A 27,068-nucleotide genomic window follows, 5' to 3' on the forward strand; every position below is an offset into this window, starting at 1 on the left:
TTGTTTTGCATTAAATACATTTAATTGTAACTCTAGGCTGTATTCACACTGTGATCTCCTCTGCAGGCCTGGATGCAGCCCCTTCCCTGATGGCAGCCGTGAACCCTGCACAGGTGAGTACAGGTGGCTAAGGTGTCCTTTCCCTTTAATCCTATCTTTTTCTCCACCACAGGTCACAGTTTCTAAAGGTCCAGGCCCACAGAACTCTTTGAGGGATTAAAACAGGAGGGGAAAAAAGAGAAGGAGCCCACATCCATCCTTGAAGAGAAGGTCAGTCTGTTTCCCAGATGGGGGCTGGGGAGGAGGGGCGCTCAGTCTCCAGACCGAGCCAGTCAGTGCTCCCCTGTCTGAATGTAGTCCTCTGTGACCTGGGACAGGGTGCTCAGGTACTGCCAGCTCAGGGCCGCCAGGAGCATGACGAATGACAGGTAGATGGGCGAGTAGTGGCTCCGTGAGACCAGCTGACAGTTGGGGAGATTCTGTGTCCTGATGGTGGAGATGATCTGCCGTGTTTTACTGGAACAGGGGTCAGAGTTGGGAATTCTGTGATAAATCTGTTGAAGAAAGAGAAAAACACAGTAAATCCTAAAAACCTTATAAATATCTGTGCTCACTTCTTGCGACAATCTGCAACAGCCAGGCATTTTATGCCCATTTGACCAGTGAGAAAACTGAGGCTCACAGAATACAAAAGTAACAACCCTAAACCACTCCACTAATAAGGCAGGATATCAGCCTAGCCTGGGTGATCCTCTAGCCCATCCCGGAGCAGCAGGGCCATCCCAGTGGGCTCTATCCCAGCACTTCAAAGAGCCAGTGGCATCCACATTCTTTGTTGAGGCTGAAGCAGAGTGACGTGGTGGAAGGAAATGATATGGCGATGCCGCTCCTGTTCCCCTCCTTGTTCACACCATTCCCTCTGCCCGGGAATGCTGCTCCCATGTCCTGTCCTCAGCCTGAGTACCCCCTCCTGCCCAAGCCTCGGCTTAAGTTCTTCTAGAACACCCGCCCCGAACGCCCAGATCTGGCCAAGGGCCTCCTCGGGTCCCTTCTCGGCCATCACACTGGCTGCGGCGGAGTGGCCTGGGAGGAGGGCGGGAGGGAAAGAACACAGGCATGGGGGCGGGGACACCGAGAGCTCCGCCGCCCAGTCCCCTGCCTGCTCTTCAGACTGTGCTCACGGGCGCCACCTGGGCATCCTGCAATAGAAGCATTCTGACTCAAGAACCAGAACGCTAACCCGCTTGCGGGGGCACAGGACTACGCTCTGAGTCGAGAGGATCCGCGGGGTCTGAGGAGCACAGACCACAGCCAAACAGGAAGCTCCACCTGCTAGAAAAAGTTGGTCCTTGCCAAGGAATCATCTTTAGCAGAGAAGGAAGTAAAAGTTTCTGGCTGTTTGCCTGAGCATTTGTTTTTGTCCCAAAATAGCTGGTGGAGCTTCTCACCAGCTGCCAGGTACCCAGACTGCCTTCCAGTGGAGGCGGCTCCAGAGGACGAGGCCCTGAGGAGCAGCTGCCCTGCTCAGGGGATATGGGCTTCGCGCCACCTCGTCCTTCACACTTCAGGCTTGTGAGAGCCCTGAATTCCCTGCATGTGCACTGCTGCTGCAACCAGGGACCCCAGGGTACGTGTCTTCCCGACTTACGTGCTCAGCGAGGAGAGACCGGATGCGAGCTAACATCTGGCCACCAGCAAAATGCCCAACAACTTGCGGACTTCATACTAAAAGTCCTCCCTTGAAACTTTATTGACAAAATGTCCTTAAGGCTGGCATTAAAGCCATTTCACATTCCATTCCTTGAGACTTAGAAATTTTCAGTTTAAGTCAAATAAACTTATGGCTATTAATATTTCCTCTAAAATACCTTAAGTTTCACTAGAGTAATTTTAAATAAAATAATCTATGTCCTGGATCAAAGGTCCAGGACAAACTTTTAATCTTTTTTATATTTATTTATTTGACTGCAACAGGTCTTAGTTGTGACAAGTCAATAGGTCAGCATGTGGGATCTAGTTCCCTGACCAGGGATCACATCTGGGCCCCCTGTAAGGGGAGCACAGAGTCTCAGCCTCTGGACCACCAGGGACGTCCCTGGAAACTTTTCCTAAAGGGCCTAAAAAAGTATTTTCAGCATTGTGAGCCCTGTCGGTTATAGCTGCTCAGCCCTGCTGCTCAAGAACCCTGGGAGCCGAGGACGACAACAGAAACAAATGGATGGGGCTGCGTCCTAATGTAAAGTCATTATGAAATCAGGGGGTCAGCCAGCTGTGTGCGGCCTGCTCTGCCCTGCCCTAAGTCAAACTGTGAATCCCAACTAGGCTTTAATTCCAGTAGTGATGGAAAATACCTAATAAAATATGGATTCTAAATCAGCAATGGAACTGCCTACATTTTAAAAACATGGTTTTCTAAAATCAATGATCAGAATAAAATTATAAAACTATTCTCTGAACTATAAACTACATAGCATGTTTCTAATTTATATAAAATGGGGACAGTACCTAAAATGTCACTATTTAGAAAGGGTAATTCAAGCCCTTGGAATTGTGGTGAACAGTGGCTCTGAAGTCAGCCAGACCTGGGTCCAAATTATGGCCCTAGCCATGGTGTTAGGGCCTCAAATTTCCTTGATATTAATAGTACCCACCTATTTGGCTGCTATGCCAGGTACGGAGTAAGTCCCAAGTAAGTGCTGGCTAAACAGTGAACCCCAATGTCCCCAGTCTCATCAGTAGCTATTTTTTGGTCAATAGCTAGACATGTTCATCTAGTCTGTAAAAGAATTGGGAGTTTTTTAAAAAACCTGATCTCTATACCTTCAATAAGTGCCTCACACAGAAATGCAGGGATCTAAAACTTGGCAGATGGAAGACAGGAAAGAAATACAAGAAAAATGTGCAATATGCAATGGAAATCAGAGGAAATCATTGTATTATAGAATTTTTAGATAAAACTGCTCATATAAATCTTATCCCTGTCAAAACATAATGCAGGGACTGGAGGGATCAGAAAACCAGGGGCAGTGGTGGCCTGTGGGGAGGGAGGTCTTATGTTTCCATCTACTTCTGCAGTTCAGCCTTCAGTAAGAACAAACCGAAGCCTCTTGGGTTTCTATGCAACGGAAGGCGGCAGCCACCCACACCCCCCGTGAAAATCAAAAATGTCTCCAGACGCTACTAAATGTCCTTGGGAGAGGAGGAAGCTAAATCACCTCACTTGAGAAGTAATGCTCAGGGCCTGCCAAGTAGAGAGCCCCAACCTTTAAGAAAAAGTTCTAGAACAGGCATGCTCTGTTTTATGGGATACATTTTGGCATATGAAATGAGATTGACATTACAAAATTTAGAAACAGTTGCAGCCTCTTGGTTTTCCTTTGTCAAAATTCCCCACAATGGATTCTCCACTGAGGCCCTTGCCATAATATGAAGTATTGGACGGGGTGTCAGGAAGTGTGGCCTGCGATCCTGGATCCCCTCAGATGCTATGTCATCAGCCCCAGGCCTGGCTTCACATGCCTCAGCTGTAAAAGGAGAAGCGTGGTTGGCCTCTAACTTCATCTTCCAGCTCAAAAAATATGATTCTCCTAGGAGCGCCATCGTAAGACCTGGCTTCCTTTATCCCCTCTGACCAGGGCACCAGGAAGCTCCCAACAGTAGGCTCCCTGTGCTTATTCTTCTGGAATAAAGGACATCAACCCGTGTCTTTATGCCGTAACACTGCGAGTTGTTGAGATCATCTAATATCCCAATATGAAGGAATGTTTAAACGCTGCTGCTGCTAAGTCACTTCAGTCGTGTCCGACTCTATGCGACCCCATAGATGGCAGCCCACTAGGCTCCTCTGTCTCTGGGATTCTCCAGGCAAGAATATTAGAGTGGGTTGCCATTTCCTTCTCCAATGCATGAAAGTGAAAAGCGAACGTGAAGCCGCTCAGTCGTGCCCGACTCTTAGTGACCCCATGGACTGCAGCCCACCAGGCTCCTCCGTCCATGGGATTTTGCAGGCAAGAGCACTGTGGGGTGCCACTGCCTTCTCCGATGTTTAAATAGTAACATTGTTAAATAAAGCCCACCTCTTCCATGTACTGGTGTATTATGGCTTTTACAGCTGGCATGTTGGTGGCATCCATCATCAGGGTGACCGCTTGCCCTTTCCGAATCTTCACCACCCCCTTGAACACCTGCTGATTATTGTAACAGGCAGCCAAAGTAGCAATGGCCATGACCTAGGATAACGAGAGACAGAAAGCACGTTCATCTCATTTCACGAAAACACGCGAGAAACCGCACTGTAACCAGTCATCGTGAGACGGGAAGAGAGCACGGGCAGAAAGCACCGAAGGGCTAAGATGCAGCTAGCCAAGAGAAAACACCCACACAGAAAGCACGCCAGGACGACCCCAGCTCCCACACTTCCCTTTCTCAGCAACATACAGAATCAAGTGCCCTTTGCAGTCCTCAATAATTTTATAATTCAGTCACAAAAGTTCCTTTTTATTTGAAAAACACACACACACACACACACACACAATCCAATGTAACATTTTCCATGCTAAGGCAATGAGTTATTAGATCTGAAAAACATATATTCCAAAATAGTATCTGAAAAATTTTCACTATTTTGTTTTTTCTCCCTATTTTTCCTACAATGAACATAATCGATATACATTAAAGAAAAAAAAAAAAGTACAGGGGGTTGTGGGGGACAAAAGTAGGGTGCGAGGGGGTATGGTCTCCCATGCTTAAAAGGAAAATTATTTCTAGGATATATGGAAACCTAGATTCCAGCATATGGTTTCCCAGGTGGCACAGTGGTAAAGAAAGAACCTGCAATGCAGGAGACCTGGTTTCAATCCCTGGGTTGGGAAGATCCCCTGGAGAAGGAAATGACAACTCATTCTGTTATTCTTGCCTGGGAAATCCAATGGACGGTGGGCTACAGTCCACAGGGTCGCAAGGAGCTGGACACAACTAAGCACATGGCGCATATGTAAGTCCAGCATCGACTGGGCAAGGCTGGTCATTAGAATCAGACCAAACCAAGTTTCCAAGTCAGCTAAATCCTGTAACTTTCTTCACTCTGAGTTAAAAACGGAAATAATGGGTAATGGGATTTAAAAATTAAGTTCCTAGGTTTCACCAGGCTCAGGTTTCAGGTTCTGTTACCCCAAGATCTAGGAAAAGGACAGCAAAAGTTAAGTGCTTAATGATGAGTTGTTAATAACAGCTTCCCCTGTGTTCCACCCAGCACTCCTCATAAAATCTGGAGTCGAAGCCCTCGATTTAAATAGTGAGGATAAGAGTCAAAGTAACTCGTTTAGAGTAGCTGATGGGAAAATAGGTTCTAGAATTTTTTGGAAAAGCACAGACTTAATTAACCTCAAGGCTGAGCTGAGTGTGGTGGTTGTGGGGCAAAGAAAGAAAATACACTAGTCATCTTTTAAGGAACTCTCCATTCCTAAATACACAGGCCAAATAGTAAATGCCTTCCATCATCCCCACCCCCAGCATCCCGCCCTCTCCTCATCAGGCTCCTCGCTCCCTACCTGTGGAATAGCACAGAAGTTAAATATACTCTGGTTTCTAAGTCGTGACAGGTAGGTGATGACGTCGGGGATGTGGTGCAGTGCGTTGGTGATGAGTTCGTTCAGACACTGCACAGCCAAGTCGATGTTCTCTGGCTTAGCAAAGTCACCCAGCTTCTTCACATACTTGCTCCAAGTCTGGACAGATAAGCAGATTAAAGACAAGTCAGCATGTGCACAAGGGAGCGATGTGTGAGCCACATGAAAGGACCTTTGCAAATAAGAACAATGATATACAAAGTCCATCTTGCCGCTGCCTCACCTTTCAAGACTGAATCTGTTTTAATCACCATGCAAAGGCTATTATAACTACACTCGAACCACAACCCAGAATAAGTTCAGTGTTTGGGAAAGTGTCCCTTTGGGACAATTAGTTCAGCACAGATGGAGCAATACTTTGATGACCTCAGGCCAAAAAGGCCTCCTGATTTTCACAAGGCAATGGTCTACCTCTGAAAAAATAACCAGCTGTAACAAGATCAGCTACAACGGCATTGTAAGATAAACGTTAAACATTCGCAAGGTGGCCAGGCCTCAAAATAATTAATGATTAACGTTATGTTCCCAATTCTGATAAGAATACGGCTGAACAAATTATCTTGGGGAAACGAGCTGAGTGTCTACTATAAGAACGTTACCCTCCTTGATCTTAGTAACTTGAAACTGAAATAACAGCCTCAACTTGAACAACGGGATTGGTTTGATCTTTAATGATATTATTTAATGAGTTATTTCTGGAGAAATAACTTCAAAAAGAATGAAGGGATGGAGCCAAAGCAAAAACAATACCCAGCTGTGGATGTGATTGGTGACAGAAGCAAGGTCCGATGCTGTAAAGAGCAATATTGCATAGGAACCTGGAATGTTAGGTCCATGAATCAAGGCAAACTGGAAGTGGTCAAACAGGAGATGGCAAGAGTGAACGTCGACATTCTAGGAATCAGCGAACTAAAATGGACTGGAATGGGTGAATTTAATGCAGATGACCATTATATCTGCTACTACTGTGGGCTGGAATCCCTTAGAAGAAATGGAGTAGCCATCATGGTCAACAAAAGAGTCCGAAATGCAGTACTTGGATGCAATCTCAAAAACAACAGAATGATCTCTGTTCGTTTCCAAGGCAAATCATTCAATATCACAGTAATCCAAGTCTATGCCCCAACCAGTAATGCTGAAGAAGCTGAAGTTGAACGGTTCTGTGAAGACCTACAAGACCTTTTAAACACACACCCAAAAATGATGTCCTTTTCATTATAGGGGACTGGAATGCAAAAGTAGGAAGTCAAGAAACACCTGGAGTAACAGGCAAATTTGGCCTTGGAATGCGGAATGAAGCAGGGCAAAGGCTAATAAGAGTTTTGCCAAGAAAATGCACTGGTCATAGCAAACACCCTCTTCCAACAACACAAGAGAAGACTCTACACATGGATATCACCAGATGGTCAACACCGAAATCAGATTGATTATATTCTTTGCAGCCAAAGATGGAGAAGCTCTATACAGTCAACAAAAACAAGACCAGGAGCTGACTGTGGCTCAGATCATGAACTCCTTATTGCCAAATTCAGACTCAAATTGAAGAAAGTAGGGAAAACCACTTGACCATTCAGGTACGACCTAAATCAAATCCCTTATGATTATACAGTGGAAGTGAGAAATAGATTTAAGGGACTAGATCTGATGGATAGAGTGCCTGATGAACTATGGACGGAGGTTCGTGACACTGTACAGGAGACAGGGATCAAGACCATCCCCATGGAAAAGAAATGCAAAAAGGAAAATGGCTGTCTGTGGAGGCCTTACAAATAGCCATGAAAAGAAGAGAAGTGAAAATCAAAGGAGAAAAGGAAAGATATAAGCATCTGAATGCAGAGTTCCAAAGAACAGCAAGAAGAGATAAGAAAGCCTTCCTCAGCAATCAATGCAAAGAAATAGAGGAAAAGAACAGAATGGGAAAGACTAGAGATCTCTTCAAGAAAATTAGAGATACCAAGGGAACATTTCATGCAAAGATGGGCTCGATAAAGGACAGAAATGGTCTGGACCTAACAGAAGCAGAAGATATTAAGAAGAGGTGGCAAGAATACACAGAAGAACTATACAGAAAAGATCTTCACGACCAAGATAATCACGATGGTGTGATCACTCATCTAGAGCCAGATATCCTGGAATGTGAAGTCAAGTGGGCCTTGGAAAGCATCACTATGAACAAAGCTAGTGGAGGTGATGGCATTCCAGTTGAGCTATTTCAAATCCTGAAAGATGATGCTGTGAAAGTGCTGCACTCAATATGCCAGCAAATTTGGAAAACTCAGCAGTGGCCACAGGACTGGAAAAGGGCAGTTTTCATTCCAATTCCAAAGAAAGGCAATGCCAAAGAATGCTCAAACTACCGCACAATTGCACTCATCTCAGAGACGCTAGTAAAGTAATGCTCAAAATTCTCCAAGCCAGTCTTCAGCAATACATGAACCATGAACTTCCTGATGTTCAAGCTGGTTTTAGAAAAGGCAGAGGAACCAGAGATCAAATTGCCAACATCTGCTGGATCATCCAAAAAGCAAGAGTTCCAGACAAACATCTATTTCTGCTTTATTGACTATGTCAAAGCCTTTGACTGTGTGGATCACAATAAACTGGAAAATTGTGAAAGAGATGGGAATTCCAGACCACCTGACCTGCCTCTTGAGAAACCTGTATGCAGGTCAGGAAGCAACAGTTAGAACTGGACATGGAACAACAGACTGGTTCCAAATAGGAAAAGGAGTACGTCAAGGCTGTATATTGTCACCCTGCTTATTTAACTTCGATGCAGAGTACATCATGAGAAACGCTAGGCTGGAAGAAACACAAGCTGGAATCAAGACTGCCAGGAGAACTATCAATAACCTCAGATATGCAGATGACACCACCCTTATGGCAGAAAGTGAAGAGGAACTAAAAAGCCTCTTGATGAAAGTGAAAGAGGAGAGCGAAAACGTTGCCTTAAAGCTCAACATTCAGAAAACGAAGATCATGGCATCTGGTCCCATCACTTCATGGGAAATAGATGGGGAAACAGTGGAAACAGTGTCAGACCTTATTTTGGGGGGCTCCAAAATCACTGCAGATGGTAATTGCAGCCATGAAATTAAAAGACGCTTACTCCTTGGAAGCAAAGTTATGACCAACCTAGACAGCATATTGAAAAGCAGAGACATTACTTTGCCGACAAAGGTCTGTCTAGTCAAGGCTATGGTTTTTCCTGTGGTCATGTATGGGTGTGAGAGTTGGACTGTGAAGAAAGCTGAGCGCCGAAGAATTGATGCTTTTGAGCTGTGGTGTTGGAGAAGACTCTTGAGAGTCCCTTGGACTGAAAGGAGATCCAACCAGTCCATTCTGAAGGAGATCAGCCCTGGGATTTCTTTGGAAGGAATGATGCTAAAGCTGAAACTCCAGTACTTTGGCCACCTGATGCGAAGTGTTGACTCATTGGAAAAGACTCTGATGCTGGGAGGGATTAGGGGCAGGAGGAGAAGGGGACGACAGAGGATGAGATGGCTGGATGGCATCACTGACTCGATGGACGTGAGTGTGAGTGAACTCCGGGAGTTGGTGATGGACAGGGAGGCCTGGCGTGCTGCAATTCATGGGGTCGCAAAGAGTCAGACATGACTGAGCGACTGAACTGAACTGAACTGAATGATATTATTTAGGGGGTTCTCTGAAGCTAACAAATAACTTACTTTTATTCTTACGTATTCTTAAACTTCCTAAAGAATAACACTTATTATAACTTTATACACTCCCCAAAAGAAATGACTCGGCCTAAAAGGACTAACAGATTTAATGGAAAATCAAATTTGTTTTCTATTCTTAACTTGCACCTAGACTCACTCTGATTGATTGTACTCAACTATCCTGCAGAACCTGGAGAAAAAGGTTAATGAGCACCTATGTAACCATCCGCCAGCTTCAACAGTTACTGACGCTTGGCTTCCACCACTCCCGCCCCTAAATTATTTTAAAATCCCAATAATCATTGTATTTATCATTTTATCCTGATATGTTATCATTTAATATTTTATTATAAATTTCTAAAAGACCAGGACCCTTTCTTGCACATATATCTTATCACAACTAAAAGTTAACTAAAGATAAATGTTTAAATACAGATTATCCAGTTAGCAGCCATGTTGTCCCAGTGTCTGATTTTTCCCCACTTAGTTTCCTCCAATGAGGATCGTAAACAAACAAAGTCCATGCGCTGTATCTGGTTGATGTCACTTAGGTCCCTCTTAGGTCCAGCTGCTCAGTTTTTATTTCACTCCTCAGTGTGGCCCAGTCCAGGAAGAGAAGCCTGGCTGGTCACTGTCCACGTCCAGCTCAAGGGGGCCAGTCCTCTCCAGCTCCTCTAGGCCTCACCACGGCCCTCGCCGACTCACACCGTCTGACAAGGACCACCCGTTTGGGCTGAGCTACTCTCCAGCTCCTCTAGGCTTCGCCACGGCCCTGGCAGACTCACACCGTCTGACAAGGAGCACCCGTTTGAGCTGAGCTACTCTGCAGCTGCTCTGGCTTTGTCCTGCACACATTCTGCTGCTTTCGTTTGCGGAGCTGGTGTTTCGTCTGCACGCATTTGTGGTTTGGAGTTCCGGGGGATGTTCTGTCACTTGTGCTTTTGGACATGTTATCCATGAGCTAGGTTTTGGGCATAGCTTGAGTTATTCATCTTTTTTTTCCCCCCTTTGGTGAGAATCTGGGAAAACCCAAAAACTATGTCACAGGAGCCAAGCCTCTGAGTGGGACACCCACTCATAGTTATACCCACCACTGGAGAAAGCCTGTCCAAGAAAAAGGGGACACAGCCGGAACTCCTAGATGGATGCAGCCAGTCTCCCTGAAGCCACTTAATTCCTAACCTAGTCTACACATTCTCCTGTGTTGTCTAAGGGACCTTGATTTGTGTTTCTGTCACTTGCAACCAACAGGATGTAATGGTTTGTTGTCAGAGAGCGTTCAAAATTCTTTCTCCCCAAACCCCCTGAAGCTATTACCTCTTGAGGCCAAAACTCTCTTCCTTCTCGCTGGTCTTCCAGATAATCACGGATGATGTTTGTTTTCTGCAGGAAAAGGCCCATAGAGTTGGCTCGCTCTGTGTCTTCACCAATTAAGGGGTCTTCTAACTCTGAGGCCGAGAAGAGACGGGAGAGGCCAATTCCCACTAGCCCAGCAACATAGTGGCAGTACTGTAAGAAAATTTTTAGAGTACTTTAATAATGAAACTTTTACTAAAATGGAAACACTAGAAATCATTAGCTGTGAAAAACCAGGTTCCAAAGAGAGTGTAAAAGATCTCATTTTGCTTTAAAAACACACACACATTATATACCATGTACATGTAAGGAGTAAAAAACATTCCAAGAAGGATGAACACAAAAGACTTAACAAAAACGATCTCTGGCTCATCAGAGATCTGTGGTCTCTAGCTCATGTGATACTTCTTCTTTTTCTTTTCTTTTTACTATATTTTCTGTATCTTTATATATATGTACAACGCACACGCACTGCTTCTGGAATAAAAGGTTATTGGAAAAATAACCGAGTACAGTAAACTTTCTGATATCTGAAACTGGGAGTAAAGAGCCTGAGGGAATAAGGAATATTCTAACAAAAACTAGAATACTAAGTAGAGTTTAATCTTGAAGACATTTAAGATCTTGCAGTGTCTCAAAATCTTCATTATGCAAAAGAATGTCATGGTAGTACTTTGTTTTTTTTTTTTAACATAATGAGGATGTGTTTTAAGCTCTGTGTATTAAGTCCTCAGAAACAACCCAGTGGTAACATCATAAGACTGTTAAGTGTTTATGAGGAGACATTACCACTGGGTTGTAAAAACACCACTTCTTCATCCTAAACATCACGGTGGGCACTGCCAGCTCATTGGTGCCACCCGAACCGACAATGCTCCACAGGGACACTAACCTTGTCCCACTCCCGTTCAGACGTCACGCGCTTATCCAGAAACTCTGCCATCCCAAAGCCCATCTTCTGGCAAACGTCGACAATCACTGTTTGATATTTCTCAGCCAGATTTCGAAACTCCAGGGAGATCTGAAATGGAGGTCGTAAAAAAACAGAAAATATGAAACATGTATTAAAACTGGGAAACAAGATGGTACCTACGGATCGTAAAGCAAAGCTGTAACAGAACTTGGTAGTGAAGACCCTCAAATGATCCAACAGTAAGCCTAAATCTATGTTATACTATGTATCTACATACTGAATAATAAGCTCAGCAAATTTCACAAATGTTAAAATAGAAGGGTATAAAAATGCTAGCCTCTAAACTCAAGATGCAAAGTCTTATTATATGCACACCTTCCCAATTAATGAGAAATGAGATGCTTCAACATAAAACTGGACCTAAGTGTAAGCAGTTTAGGAGGAACACCTCATTTCCAGACAAGCCTCAGTATAATGATGGTTCATTTGTGGAGTCTTGGGCGCTCCCTATGCAACAAGCACGGCTGAGGGTACTGGGACGCACAGCCAGCAGGCGACCTGCCCTAAGAGCTTATATTCCACTGAGGAGACCAGACAACCATCTTCCACCATCAGGTTCTGAATTCATGCCATGAAGCTATAGTGTCTTCCCCATTATAAAGGCTACACTTTCTAATTTCTTAAACAACTCAGTTTAGTTCAATCTGAGGCAGGCTATCCAATGTTTGTTTGTTTGTTTGTTTTTTCCATAGCCCAAGCTTTAATGTCAGAAAGTATTATTGATGCTTTTAAAATTCATCGCTCCTGCATAAGTATCTTGCTGAAGTTCAAAGAAGTGTTTTGTAGGTTGCCAAAATAAAATATTAAATACCATGAAACTTTTCAAATAATATACTATCCACAAAATACAAAAAGTAGTGAACAGATTTTGCTAAGGATCTGAAGGGTGAGATCTTGGTCTCATGTAGACTTGGTCTACATTTACAGAAAGGTTAGAAAAACTTCCTCAGGAAACACCTAAATGTAAGGACCTGAGGGAAACTCAGCTGGTTGTGGGGCACTGAAAGAGCTCAGAAGCCTAAGATACTAAGGATTATTCTGATAAACACTGACTGTTAAATCCCTAAAATCAGTAAAATCAATCCCATCTCTCCAGAACTGCTCTTTCCAGAACAGCTGTTCCAAGACAAAGGCCAAAGACAATTCGCACGTGGACTGAAGCAAATCAGTGACTCTACCAAAGGTCATCTGAATCCCTGAATCTCGAGAGGACCTGGTCTTTCAACAGCTAACAGGGCTGGGTCAGTTCTATTTATAAAAGGGGCAAGGCCAGCCAGCTGGGGGAGGGGCAGCTTAGGCTTGAAAACAAACCCTCCAAGACAAACACTTCACTGCTGAATGTGAACCAATTTCAGCTCTTTGGTACTTACTACGTCGTTGTACAGAACATGAAAACAAATGTCTAGGAAAGAGTGACAATGAAGAGCTCTCCATTTCCCCAGAAATCTGAAGGAGGGACCTCTGCCCAGGAAGGTCAGCCAGGAGGTGCTTTCTCTTGTGCCTCCAAGTAATTCTGTTTCCCAGCTATAGTACACTTTTTGGTCCCCGGGCCACTCTCTAGTGATGCGAAGTATGAGAAGAGAAGACATGGAAGAGAGTCCACTAGTATCATGGAGAAAGGCCAGATTCCCAAGAGGGGTGACAGGAGCATGTAAACAGAAACCTCCCTAATAATAAACCTTGGGATGTTATGATCAAAACACTTTACTTATATGTAAAGTTTTACTTTCTTTAAAACTTTATTTTACTTTTGATTGGAGGATAATTACTTCACAATATTGTAATGGTTTCTGCCATACATCAGCATGAATCAGCCATAGGTAAATGTGTGACCCCTCCCTCCCCATCCCACCTCTCTAGGCTCTCACAGAGCACTGGCTTTGGGCTCCCTGCCTCACACAGCAAATTCCCACTGGCCATCTGTTTTACATACGGTAATGTATATGTTTCAATGCTACTATCTCAAATCACAACATTTTCCTTTTAACCATGTTTTAAAGGGACAGTAAAGCGTACCAGGAATTGAGTACCAGGGTTCTGGAGGCAGGCCTTCTGGATTTGAATCCTGGTCCTGCCACTTAAACTTCACAGGTAATTTCAGGCAAGGGGCTTAAAACTAAAACTGTGCCTCAGTTTCTTCATCTATACAAAACATGGGGAACAGTGTATCATAGACATTACATGTTAAACTCCGTTAATATAAAATAAGATGATGAATCAATAATGAAATGCATTTCATAACTCATAGCTCAATAAATGAGTGCTATTACTGCTAGTATCATTTACAAGTAACCCTTTGTTATTCCTCAAGCTATGACTGGAGGTAGATCTCTAAGACTACAAGTCTCCACTAGCACCAGGTGAAAAAGATGCACTCTAATTTCACCCATCACATACAGTGATTGTTCTAGAAAGCCTCCGGTGCTCATGCTCAGTCACTCGGTCGTGTCTGAGTCTTTGCGACCCCATGGACTGTAGCCTACCAGACTCTTCTGTCCGGAAGATTTCCCAAACAAGAATACCGAAGTGGGTTGCCGTTTCTTTCTCCAGGGGATCTTCTGGACCCAGGGATCAAACCCTGCGTTTCTTGCACTGGTAGGTGGATTCTCTACCACTGAGCCACCTGGGAAGCCCCTAGGGAACACTGAGATGTTGCCAAATCAGAACTTTATTTATAAGGTATGGAAGAATCGCCTATTTCTGTGATATGATAAAGATATGACTTTTCTAAGATAAAATCCTAGAAAAGTAGGATCTAGGCACATGCATAAAAGAAATCTGTGAAAATTTCTAAAGCTCAAGATTTTAGTTAGAACCCACTTTACTCCAACAGAATGGACTACATACCTAATATTTACAGAGCACTCAGTATGTACCAGACACTAAGTACTTTATATGTATAAACTCATTCAGGCCTCACAGCTCTCACTTTACAAAGGCGGAAACTCAGGCATGAGGAAGTTAATGAGCGCATCCAAGCTCACACAGCTGTGGATGACAGAGGTCATCCTGCCTCAGTCCTCACTCAGTCCAGGTGCAAAGAGCCCACTCCCTACTCCACAACTGCCACCCACTGCGAGCTGCATGGTTTGCCACCAGACTCAGGACGCTCCAGAGGCCAGCGGTGTGACACACCTAGGCTGCATTCTTGGGTGCACAAACTGGACAAAGCATCTTTCAGGACACTGGCATTTGAGAGCTCTTTCCACAGGAAGAAAGGCTGGACTTACCAACAAGATCCTGGTAATCAATCATACCAGCAAATAACATCTGTCTAAGAGCTCCACCTATGGTAACTCTTTCCATCTTCGAAACCACACTAGGAGGCAGGGACTTTTAATCTGTTTTATAGATGAAAGAATGGAATCACAGGCAGACTATGTGATCACAGGCAGCACAAGTTAGTGAGCAAGAGTGTGGGGCCGCCAACCCTGAAGTCTGGCTTGATGAACCATCGCCACATCATGCTATGCTGTCCTGAGACTGCTGGTTTTGCAGTTCCCTGCAGGCTCACATGGAGAAGGCAATGGCACCCCACTCCAGCACTCTTGCCTGGAAAATCCCATGGATGGAGGAGCCTGGTGGGCTGCAGTCCATGGGGTCGCTAAGAGTCGGGCACGACTGAGCGACTTCACTTTCGCTTTTCACTTTCATGCATTGGAGAAGGAAATGGCAATCCACTCCAGTGTTCTTGCCTGGAGAATCCCAGGGACGGGGGAGCCTAGTAGGCTGCCGTCTGTGGGGTCGCACAGAGTCGGACACGACTGAAGCGACTCAGCAGCAGCAGCAGCAGGCTCACAGCTCAGTAGTAAAGAATCCACCTGCCAATGCAGGTGACACGAGTTTGATCCCTGGTTTGGGAAGATTCCCTGGAGGAGGAAATGGCATCCCACTCCAGTATTCTTGTCTGGAGAATCCCATGGACAGAGGAGCCTGGGGGGCTACAGTCCATGGGGTCGCAAAAGCAACTTAGCCACTAAACAATGACAACCAGGCACACAAGCTGACTGACAGCCACCCCACCAATCATGCACCCCCTCCTCCTACCGTTGGAAAGTCCTCCAGGACTTGTCGGTCCTTTTCCTTGCTCTCCGTGAACCGCCAGTCAGGCTCATAGAGGTATGAGTGGAAGTTGTGTAGCAGTGGCACTTTTCTTTCTATGCTGATGGTCATGTCATCTTCCAGCGTGTCCAAAGCTCGGAGAACCAGATAAAATATGCATACTGCGTGGCTGTAAGAAAGGAATGACTACCAATACACTGGAGCAAACACTCAAAGATACCGTTTCAAAATCACATTCCATTTTTGCCAGGCCATTTTGAAAACCCTCCTACACTCTTAACTCTACAGACCAATGAAAGGCTATCCAAAGCTTTTCCTACTTAAGGCAACTTCTTAGCTTTCCTTTGGGAACAATGGACTTCTGTAATTTATAAAATAAAAAGTAAAAATAAAAAATGTACCAGCTGGATGTCACTACTACTCCCAGAATGAGCTACATTTAACTAATGAAAAACTGTACAAAGACCAAATGTGTAGACAGAACTATTATTTTGCAGATAAAGTCAAAAGACATAATAACGTCCCAGTCTAAATACTATCATGTATGGCTGGCTGGCTCAGTAGTGTCTGACCCTCTGCAGCCTCATGGACTCCAGGCTCCTCTGCCCATGGAATTTTCCAGGCAAGAATACTGGAGTGGGTTGCCATTTCCTTTTCCAGGGGATCTTCCCCACCCAGGGACTGAACCTGAGTCTCCGGGCAGGTGGATTCTTTACCACTAGCGCCACCTGGGAAGCCCAAATACTATCATCAGTTCAGTTCAGTTCAGTTGCTCAGTCGTGTCCGACTGACTCCTTGTGACCCCATGAATCGCAGCATACTTAAAGGCAACTGGTCTAAGTCATGTATATAATCTGCACAGAGGCAACTTCAGAAGAATTAACCCAATATACTAGAAATGCAAGGTAGCCTAAATGAAGCCAAGGAAAATACATGAGCCGCTCAGAGACAGGTCCAGCGGCCAGGACTAAAAAAAAGTTAATAAACATCCCCTCCCCGAACCCCCCCCGCACCCCCCGCAAAGAACTGGGCAGGGACACGATGAGATGGCCAGGTGCCTGGAAGGGCCCAAAGTAAACACAGGCGCGTTTCAACCGCCAACATTTCCTTCACCCACTGGGGCACGTTCTGGCAAAGCCACAAGCACAGAGACTGCAACGCGAGCTGTGTCAAAAAGTAGCTTCGAATGACTCTGCAGGCCTCTAGCAAAGTTTTCCTCCCCCAAGTCAAAAACTGCAGCCTCTGCCACTCACCGCATTTCTCCATCCAGCGCCTGGATAACAGCTGCGAAACTGCGACTGGTCTGATTCAGGTACTTGTAGCAAGTTTTCAAGCTGCTGCTGAGCGAGTCCTGCGGGGAGAGGAGACACACGGCGGTGGGAGACGCGGAGGTGCTGGAGTGGGGCTGGGGCGAGCGGCCGGCTACCGCGGAGCTCCGCAGCCGGCCGCACACGCCCTCTCCCCGCGGCCGGTCCTTGGACGGCCAGGGGGCGGGAGGCAAGGGGCAGCCGCGCGAAGGGGTGCCCGCGCCCCTGGGTGCCGCGCCGGGACTCAGCACCAAAGTCCTCTTGAAGAGAGACATGGCCTTGGTGCTGCAGGCGACTGCGGCCATGGGAATCGCAGGGCCAGCGCGGTTTTTCCTCCATAGACCCGAGCCGAGAGGAGAGGCGCCCTCCGCGGGGCGGGACGGGCTCTCCCTCCCCCGCAACAGGCTTGGGGCTCCTGAGGACCGAGCAGGCGCCCGCCGCCCGCCCCCTGCGGGCCCCGCCCACCCCGCGGCCAGCCTCTCACCCCACAACCCGGCCCGCCGCCTGCCCAGATGTAAGCCCCGCCCAGATGCTAGCCCCGCCCCGCCCCGCCCCGCGGCCTCTGGCTCAAAACTTAGCCCCCTTGCGCCCTCCTCTATGAGTTCCCCTTCTCCCCAGAACCCATAGGCTGCTTAAGGGAACCCAGTCCTTTTTTGAGAAGTTTGCTTTCTCCTGCAACGGAATCTCCCCTCGGCCAAACTAGCCAGGCTCCTCTGAATCCTCAAGCTTTGTACTTCTGCGCTTATCTTTGCATCGCTCAGCTCTAGCCAAGAATGCGGTTGTTTTAGCCAGAATCCCCCATAACCCATATATGATCACCCTCACTATCTGGCCGGGTTCCTCTTCCCCCACTTATCCTAGCGCCCCGGCCCTGCCTCCAGGTAGAATGCTCTTTAACCCCATAGGTTTCCTCTTAGTAATTTTCCACCCACCCGCCCTACACTCTGTTCGGAACTGAGCCCAGTTCTATACTGAAGTCTCTTCCTCTATTGCAAACACTTTTCTGAATAAAATCTTTTCTGACCTCTTTAACTGCTGTCCTGTTCTGGTTTTATTTTAGCACCTGTTAAACCTCTATTTAGGGGCTTCCAGGTGGCTTAGTGGTAAAAACTCTTGCCTGCTAATGCAGGAGACAAAAGAAACGGGTTTAATTCCTGGGTCGGGAAGATCCCCTGGAGGAGGAAATGACAACCCACTCCAGTATTATACTGTTATATTCCAGTATATTATATATTATTTATATATAATTATATGTTATTTATATATTATATATTATTTATATGTAATTATGTATTATATAATATAGTATTGTTATATGATTATAGTATTATATATATTATATAATATATATTATATTCCAGTATACTGGAAAACTCCATGGACAGAGGAGGCTGGCAGGGTACACTAGTTCAAGGGGTCGCAAAGAGTTGGACATGACTGAGCACTCACACACACAAACCTCTATTATCCTCTAGAAAGCAAATTATTCCTTTTATAAAGATTTCTAATCATCTTTCCCTTTCAAATCAATGAACCATAACGATCCTTATGAACTTTATATTTACTCTTCCCTAAGGAAAACAAAAACTGTTTCTTAAAAAAAAAATCCATATTTTAATACACAACCATATCAGAAAGAATTGCTGTTTTGTATTTATTTTTATGGAGACTTTATATTTTAGAGTAGTTTTAGGTTCAAAGAGAATTGAGTTCCCATATACCACTCCCTCACCAGTCTTCCCGCACTCTCTTTTTAAGAGAGAAACAGGAAATAATTTGCAATATCTAACAAGAAGGGGATGGTTTAAAAGAATATTTATATATATATATAAAAGTAAATCCCATAATCACTTTGGAATGTTAACAGTGAAACTGGGGACCTTGCTGGGGTCCAGGTGAACTATGTTCTTTTCATTTGTGTATATTTCCTAAATTTACATAGATACATATTCTTTTGTCAAGAGAATAAAGCTTTTTTTTAACCATAAGAATTTCATTTTATTGTGAAATTCAGTTTAAAATTATTAGTAAAAATTAATATTTACTAAGCACCATATATTAGTAATATCATTTTGGACATACAGTCTGGCACATAAAAATACTCAGTGAAGGACTGATGAATAAATTAATTAGTTCAGAGAGTATTTTAACAGCAATTCATCAACTCCTCTCTCAAAATGTGGAGAGGAAAGACTTCACAATAAATAAAAGGAACAACTCTTTTCTGTGCTCTGAGCCAGCTCTGCACATACAATTTGATTCCTTTCCCTGCTCTGCCAAATGTTTTCATCCTCAGCTACACCTAAGGGTTTGGGGGCTGATGTCAAAGCTAGATTGCACTCCTTCTGAAGAGTAATAATCTTTAAGAACATGCCCCTCCTTTCCAAAAATGCCCTCTCCAATCTTAAAAGGGACCCAGGTCACTAAATCACTTCTCATCTCCTTCTGCCATCAGTCTTTTTCTTGGCACCTATTTGTTTCAATACATCTGTAACAATTTCCTCAAATTACGAAGAAGATACAGGGAAGATAATAACTAAAAAACACACTATGGAAAACATCACTGTTACAAACATTTCCACTGCTTGCTTCCCAGGAGCTAAGGGAGATTGGGGGAGGGAGCTCGAAGCTAAAGCTACTGCAGCCTGTCCCTTGAGCCTCCTGTTGTTTCCCTTTGCTGAGATGAGCATGCTCCCAAGAACTCTCCAGTGAGAAAGAGGGATGAAGGGCATTGAGGGGAAAGAGCATGCAGTGGTGAGAAGTATAGGACTGTCCTCCCAGGACTGGGGCTCCAGCTGAAAAGCAGTCCCACAGTGGACAGTGACCAACCTTCCCCACAGCCTTTCGTTCAGACTTCACACAGCACGGGTTTCCTCAGCAGGGAGGGAAAACACCACAAACTTGAGAACTGAAGTTACAAAACAACCAGTGTAAAAACTACCACTTACTGGGCAGCAACTATACGCTAAGCACAATATACAAACAATAGCCTTGATCCTCACACAATCCTTTAAAGATATCATACGGACCTGCAATCCGCCCAAGGACTTCAAGGCCAGATGTGTAGCAGAACTCAGAATCTGCAGTGTTTTAGAAGACAGGCAATAAAAAGCATACATACCCTGTCTTTGTGGAGTGGCTCCCTGTAACTGGGATTATCAACACTTTTTCAACAGTGAATAATTACCCTAAGTGGGATGACTTTAAATCAAAGCACACTGTACCGCCAAATGACTTTGAGCCAGACTTATTAAAAACCTGTTTTTAGACCATTTTGGAGTTGGGAAACTGTGACTGAGAGATTGTGAGCCACTATCTCTATTTTATGGATGAAGAAACTGTTGCTGAAAGTTAAGTGACCACAAGTAATAGAGTCAGGACTTGATTTAATAGAGAAGATGTTAGTCTAAATAATAGGATTTAGACTTGATGGAAGCCAGAACTTCATGATTAGAGAACACTTTTTCCATTTTGTGCTAAGTGATGTCACACAGCTTGCAGCTGGCAGTATGCCTCCAGATTTATTGATATGCTTCTAAAAATTCAGAATAAATCAAGTTTAGGGAACCCTGCACTCCTACAGCCAAATCTTTCTATGACTAAAATAATCTCAGGCCTCCATGTCTGCTAAGTATAAATCTTTTTCTCTGGAGTCTTTGTTACCTAAGAGAGAAACTAAGATAATGTTTAGTGAAGAAGTCTTACATGTCCCTTTTCTGAAATTATTTGCAAATATTTTGTTATTAATTTTATGGACTTCCCTGATAGCTTAGCTGGTAAAGAATCTACCTGCAATGCAGGAGACCCTGGTTCGATTCCTGAGTCCGGAAGATCCCCTGAAGAAGGGACAGGCTACCCACTCCAATATTAATGGGCCTCTCTGGTAACTCAGATGGTAAAGAATCTGCCTGCAATTCAGGAGACCTGGGTTAGATCCCTGGGTTGGGAAGCTCCCCTGGAGGCGGGGCATGGCAACCCACTCCAGTATACTTGCCTGGAGAATCCCCACGGACAGAGGAGCCTTGTGGGCTAGAGTTCGTGGGGTTGCACGACTGAGCGACGAAGCACACACACACACGTTATTATATATTTGTGTTTTGAAGGGGGGAGAAAAATTCCGTTCCTATTATCAGATGCGGCCAGGGATCTGTGACCCCAAATAGAAAAACAGCCACTGCTTTACAATCCAAGATACACAGTTTCTGGAACATCTCCCAGGACAGGTAACTCACTACCTCTGGAGACTGCCCACCTCAGTTTGGTTTTTCGTTGTCCCATAGGTGTTCCTATGTTTTCTCTAATTAGAGGTATACTCGGCCATTTAAAAAAATGCTTCATACAGATTAAAACTGGCTCAGAAAACCTAAAACTAACAAAATAATCCCTGGAGAAGCAAATGGCAACCCACTCCAGTATTCTTGCCTGGAAAATCCCATGAATTTCATTTACAGTTCATGGGGCCACAAAGAGTCGGACACTGAGTCACTGAGCACAATAAAATATTGTACTCTGTGCTCACCAAACCTTAGAGCTAGAAGAGGGAATAGTCAGGTCTCACTTTTCAAAAAGTTTAAAAGATGCAAAGGTAAGTGTCTGGACCCAAATCACAACCTTATAAATGATGTCCCCTGACTTCAAACATTCAGCTCCCTTGTTCTCCTCTCATTTTTTCTTTGTAGTACTTCTCTCCACATGAAATACTGTGTATCTGCTTTTTTTCTTTTTCATTCTGTCTCTTCTGTAAGAATGTAAGGTTTGTAAAAGCAAGGTCTTCCCCTACTTTGTTCACTGTTTAATCTCAAGTTCCAAGAACAATATCAAGCATGCAACCAGTGGTCCCATGTCTGTTAGATGAATATAGGAAGGAAGGAAAGAAGGAAGGGAGTAAGGGAGGGAGGGACTATACAGCAGAATTGGAAAGAACTGGAAAGGGAAGAAACCAGCAACTGTTGCATGCCTGCGATGTGTCCGGAGCACACACGACAGTGTTGGGATGTGATCCGCTGTCTGGGGCCAGTCCAAGCCCTTGCTCTTTATCCCGGGGTGACCTTCAGAGTGAGAGCAGGAAGGTCTTCAAACAGGCCCAGGTCAGCATCCCGGAACCACCATTTGAGAGCTTCAAAATTCAACCACTTTATGTCACAGTTTTATAACCTGTAAAATGGTAGTACCAACAGCTCTTATGTCTTTAGGGTTGTTGTCAAGATCAACTAAGTGTGGTAAATTACAAAATGGCCATAAAGTTTGTGGCTCTTTCCATCAGAAGATGGAGTCTTTCTCCACCTCTTTGCATGTGGGCTCCCCTTTTTTTGGCCAATAAGACAGTAGGAACTGTGAGTTAAGCATAAAGCTCAAGAGTGTGTGCACCCTAGGGTTTGCACAATTCTAGTCAAGAGCAGAGAGTTCTCAGGCTAACAGGCTGGATGTAACACACAGAGCCCCCAGCTTATAGCCTGTAAATCACACATGGTCCAGCCACATGCCAACTGAGCAAACTCAGTAGAAATCTACCACAAGCTGGCCCAGACCAGAACCTCCCAGCTCTCCTGGAGAACTAGGAACTAAATAACAGGTGTTATTTTAAGTCACTGAGTTTGGTTTTTTTAATTATGGTGAAATATACTGTTGTTTAGTCACTAAGTCGTGTCCAACTCTTTTGCAGCTCCAAGGACTGTCATCCACCAGGCTCCTCTGTCCATGGGATCTGTCAGGCAAGAACACTGGAGTGGGTTACCATTTCCTTCTCCAGGGGATGGTCTAGACCCAGGGATCTAACCTGTGTCTCCCACACCAGCAGGTGGATTCTTTACCACTAAGCAATCAGGCAAGCCATGGTGAAATATACGTAACATGAAATTGCCCATCTTGACCATTTGTAAGCAGGCACTTCAACAGTGTTAAGTGTAGTCATACTATTGTGCAACCAAACTCCAGAATTAAGCCACCCTGTTTTGGGGTGGCTACCCAGTGAAAGCTAACTGATAATAGACTTCAAGTCTAGCACATAGAAGAACTCAAATGCTGTTTATTATTAATTTGATTAGTTTAACTCACAGTATAATCCCCTAATCCCATTCACCTGCCAAATTACTGTTCCCCAAATACTGCTTTCATCATGTCATGGGTGCATTTGACCATTGCCTGCTTCCATGAATACAGCTCAGCTCCAGGATTCCCACATGCACCCACTGCACTTTGTACTTCTTTTTTTTTTTTTTAAGTTAATTTATATTGGAGTACAGTTGCTTTACAAGGTACTTAAAAAAAATTTTTTTTCCTAAATCCCTTTTAAAGCATTTATTTATTTACTTAGCTGTGCCTGGTCTTAGCTGCAGCACATGGGATCTCTGACCTTAATTACAGCATGTGGGATCTAGTTCCTTGTCCAGGGTTGGAACCTGGGACCCCTGCATTGGGAGCAAGGAGTCTTAGCCACTGGACCACCAGGGAAGTCCCTTTACAATGTACTTCTAACTTGGAAGCCTCAGCCCCGCACACTGTGCACAGTCCTACCAAGTGACTTGGCTCATACTGTCTTTACACACGGATGAGCCTCACCACTAATCTAAACCTAACACTTCTTCAAGGCCCTACACATTACAAAGCACTTATTCTATGTTTTCTGAAAACTTTTCGCTGTAAAATGGTTCTACTTCGCTAAAATTTTCCTGAAATCTCAATGAACTTGAGATGACTTGACATTTCCTAGGTTAACTTTTTTTCTTTTTGGCCAAACTACACGGGTGCCTGGGGTCCCAGTTCCCCGACCAGGGATCAAACTCTCGCCCCCTGCACTGGAAGTGCACAGTCTTAGCCACTGGACCACCAGGAAAGTTCCCTAGGTTAACCTTTGTACACCTGTTCTCCATCAGGGATGAACTGAGGGTACACAGTTTCCTGTCTGTGTCCATCACACAAAGTGTGTTCAGCTTTCAGCTGAATCTGTACCACCCTCTGCTTAATGTGACTCTGTTGCTCATCACCTTAATGACTGTCAGCATGATGGAATCAAAAACGGTTTGTTATAGTATTTTCAGTATTTTTGTCTTCGCTTAAAATATTTTAGGGACTTCCCTGGCAATCCAGTGGTTAAGACTTCAGGCTCCTAATGCAGGGGGCATGGGTCTGCTCTCTGGTTGGGGAACGAAGATCCCACAGGCTGCAGAGCACAGCCTAAAAAAATAAATAAAACATTTTATAAATAAGTACATTTTTTTAAATTAAAGCAATTATGAGTCAAGTTAATTAGAAATACAGTATCCATAAGAAAGGAATTTAAAGTTCTGAAATAACCAGATCACACCTAAGGAATATTGTTCAGTTTTGAATACTAGACTCTAAAGGGAGAGAGAAAAGGTTGGTTAATGACCTGGAAAGCATTGGGAGCAAGGAGTCTTAGCCACTGGACCACCAGCGAAGTCCCTTTACAATGTACTTCTAACTTGGAATCCTCAGCCCCAAACACAGAATAAGTGTTATATAATAACATATAATGAATAACTCAGGCAGAACACAGAATATTTGGCTTGTATATCAGTATTCTTGGAGAGAATGAGACTTGTCCTAAAATTTCAAGTGGCATATTACAAAACAAGGATTCGACTCTCTTGACTCCAGAGGGTGAACAAAGAGTAAAACTTCAACTCACTGTTAAGAAACACTTCGCAAAAACCAGAACTGTCTGGAGGGGGCCAGTCTCCAGAGGCAGTGAATTACCTGTTCCAGGAAGTGTCCAGGAAACTGTACATCTTGGATTGTAAACCAGTGGCTATTTTTCCGTTTTGGGTCACAGATCCCTGGCACCATCTGATAATAGGGAACAGAATTTTTCTACCCCCTCAAAACACACGAATATACAATAAAATAAATATTTCCAAATAATTTCAGGAAAGGACCACCTAAGAGCTCTTAGCCAGAATCTCCTAATTAAACAAGTATCTATCAACCAAGGCATAGGAGCAATTCAAGGCTGTATTTCCTTTAAGTGAAAGTGAAGTCGCTCAGTCGTGCCCGACTCTTTGCTACCCCATGGACAGTAGCCTGCACCAAGCTCCTCCGACCATGAGATTTTCAAGGCAAGAGTACTGGAGTGGGTTGCCATTTCCTTCTCCAGTATTTCCTTTAGGCATCCCTTCAAAAATTAATCCCCTATCCCATGCAGAGGTGACTTTTCCCTTCTGTAAATTTCCTTACCTCATGTACTATATATATTCTGCCAGTTACTTAAGTTTCTTTTGTTTACAAAGCTAGAGGTTTCTTGAGGGCATTGCATCAAGGTACGTCAAACAAGGCTCCTGTTTTCAAACAGCTTAAAATCTGGAATCAAACAGATTCTTAACTCTGAAAGGGATTTTGGGAACATAAAACCCATCCACAAATAACCAGGATACAAGACTATGGGGCTCATACAAGATTGAACAGTGCTAGAGAAAATGGTTGAGGGAAGGTCAGAGGTAACATGAAAAGACATCTCATTATGGTGCCTGCCTAAGTTTTCTATGAACAATTTTATAACCTTTTATCGACCGGACAAGACAATGAGCTCTTTGGGTGTCTAATTTGTCTACACATGTTATCCTGCCCTTCTGCACCAGGCATAAAGCCTAAAACAGAACAGATGTTTAATGTCTCCTGAGTGGTCAACAGAAGTAGCAGTCACAGAAGCTAGACTGTGAAGAAGGATTCTGAGTTACATCACAAAGGGAAAATTTTTCTGATGGAAAATTACAGTGTTTTAGTAAGGGACAACAACTAAGAGTATATTTAAACAAAGGACAGTATTTGTGATGTTTCCATTGGGGAAAAGAATTTATAACTTTTGATATAACCCCACTACTTCAGTTGAATGTGTCTATTCATTTAAAAATCACTTAATGACTTTCTTGTTGGAATAAATACCATATTTATTCATTGCAAATTCACTGAGCAAAGGGTACAGGAGTGAGGCAGATGAAATACAAACAAACCCAAGTCTGGCCTTCAAAGAGCCAACAGTATAGCTAATCGAGGGACAGACAGACAAATAATTAGAACTTGCAAGAGTAGATAAGTGTTCTAAAAAACTCAGGGAGCACAGAGGACGAAGGGACTGCTCAGACTGCAGGAAAGAGTGGGGGAGAAGAGTATGGAGGTGTTGTAACTGAAAACTGTAAGAATGAGGAAGGTTTCATTCCAGAAAAGGTATTCCTGACGATATTTGCATAGTTCATTATGTTCAACAAAATTCTTTCACACGTCCTCTCCCATTTAATCTACCCATGTAGTCTCGGTTGTTTAACCCACGTATTACAAGACACAAAAAACCAATCTCAGGGACAGAACAAAATGTGAAGCCAAACTACTTGAAAACCAATGTCTTGAACGAATAGAAACATTTTAAGCAGCAAGACAACTTGGGGGTTAGGGGAATGCCTAGGAGACCAAGGGCAGCCGGGCCAAATATTGGGGTAACGGAAGGTGAACCAAACTTGGCAGGTGGGGCCGCCTGACGTGATAGGGGTCTGTTCCCCGGAGGGAAGGAGGGAGCTCGAGGGGTCTGGCACTCGCTGGCCGCAACCTCTGCGCTCGATTCTGGGCCCTGCCGGTCAGACCCAGAAGTCAGCGGTCGCGCGCAGCCTCCCCACTCCGCGGGGATGCACGGATGCTCAGCCCACCTGGTCCATTTTGGGTATCACCTTCCGCCGGCCCCCCATCTGGAAGCGCAGAAGGTTGTAGAACTCCTCAGGGTGCCCCAAGCACTTCACGAACTCCATGCTGGCGGCAGCGGACAGTCGGATCCCTGAGCTCACCTCGTCGATACCTCAGCCTGGCCCCTTCCCGCACTCAAGGTAGGATTAGGCTGAGGAGGTGCGGCGAGGAGGGGCGGGGCGGAGGCGGACCCACCGCGGCGGCGCCACGCCCATTTCCCCACCGACTTCAACGGGCCTCCAGCTCTCGCGCTGCTCCCGGTGAGCGCGCGGGGTGGACTGACGGCTGTCGATTGGCTAGGGCCGCTCGCACCAGGAAGACGCTGGCCAATCGGCGGCGGCATGAGTCTGGCGTGAGGACCACATCCTAGAGG

The 27,068-nt window shown here is 44.6% G+C and overlaps 1 protein-coding gene across 2 annotated transcripts; it reads right to left on the reverse strand.

Annotated features, from left to right (window-relative positions):
* Positions 1 to 26,775, reverse strand: FDFT1 (farnesyl-diphosphate farnesyltransferase 1). Of its 2 annotated transcripts, XM_052644670.1 has the most exons (8): positions 26,662 to 26,775; positions 16,955 to 17,052; positions 15,687 to 15,870; positions 11,559 to 11,687; positions 10,628 to 10,819; positions 5,550 to 5,726; positions 4,077 to 4,229; positions 1 to 554 (listed from the first exon to the last, which is right to left on the reverse strand). In XM_052644670.1, exons 1-8 carry the CDS (start codon positions 26,758 to 26,760, stop codon positions 333 to 335), a joined length of 1,254 nt encoding a protein of 417 aa, XP_052500630.1. In that variant the 5' UTR covers positions 26,761 to 26,775; the 3' UTR covers positions 1 to 332. The 2 variants fall into 2 exon arrangements, with proteins under 2 accessions (XP_052500630.1, XP_052500629.1); XM_052644669.1 differs by lacking the exon at positions 26,662 to 26,775 and having other exon boundaries at positions 16,955 to 17,419.
* Positions 26,776 to 27,068: the final 293 nt, after the last annotated feature.

Source organism: Budorcas taxicolor, chromosome 8 (genome assembly GCF_023091745.1).
Source record: "Budorcas taxicolor isolate Tak-1 chromosome 8, Takin1.1, whole genome shotgun sequence".
Taxonomy (NCBI): domain Eukaryota; kingdom Metazoa; phylum Chordata; class Mammalia; order Artiodactyla; family Bovidae; genus Budorcas; species Budorcas taxicolor.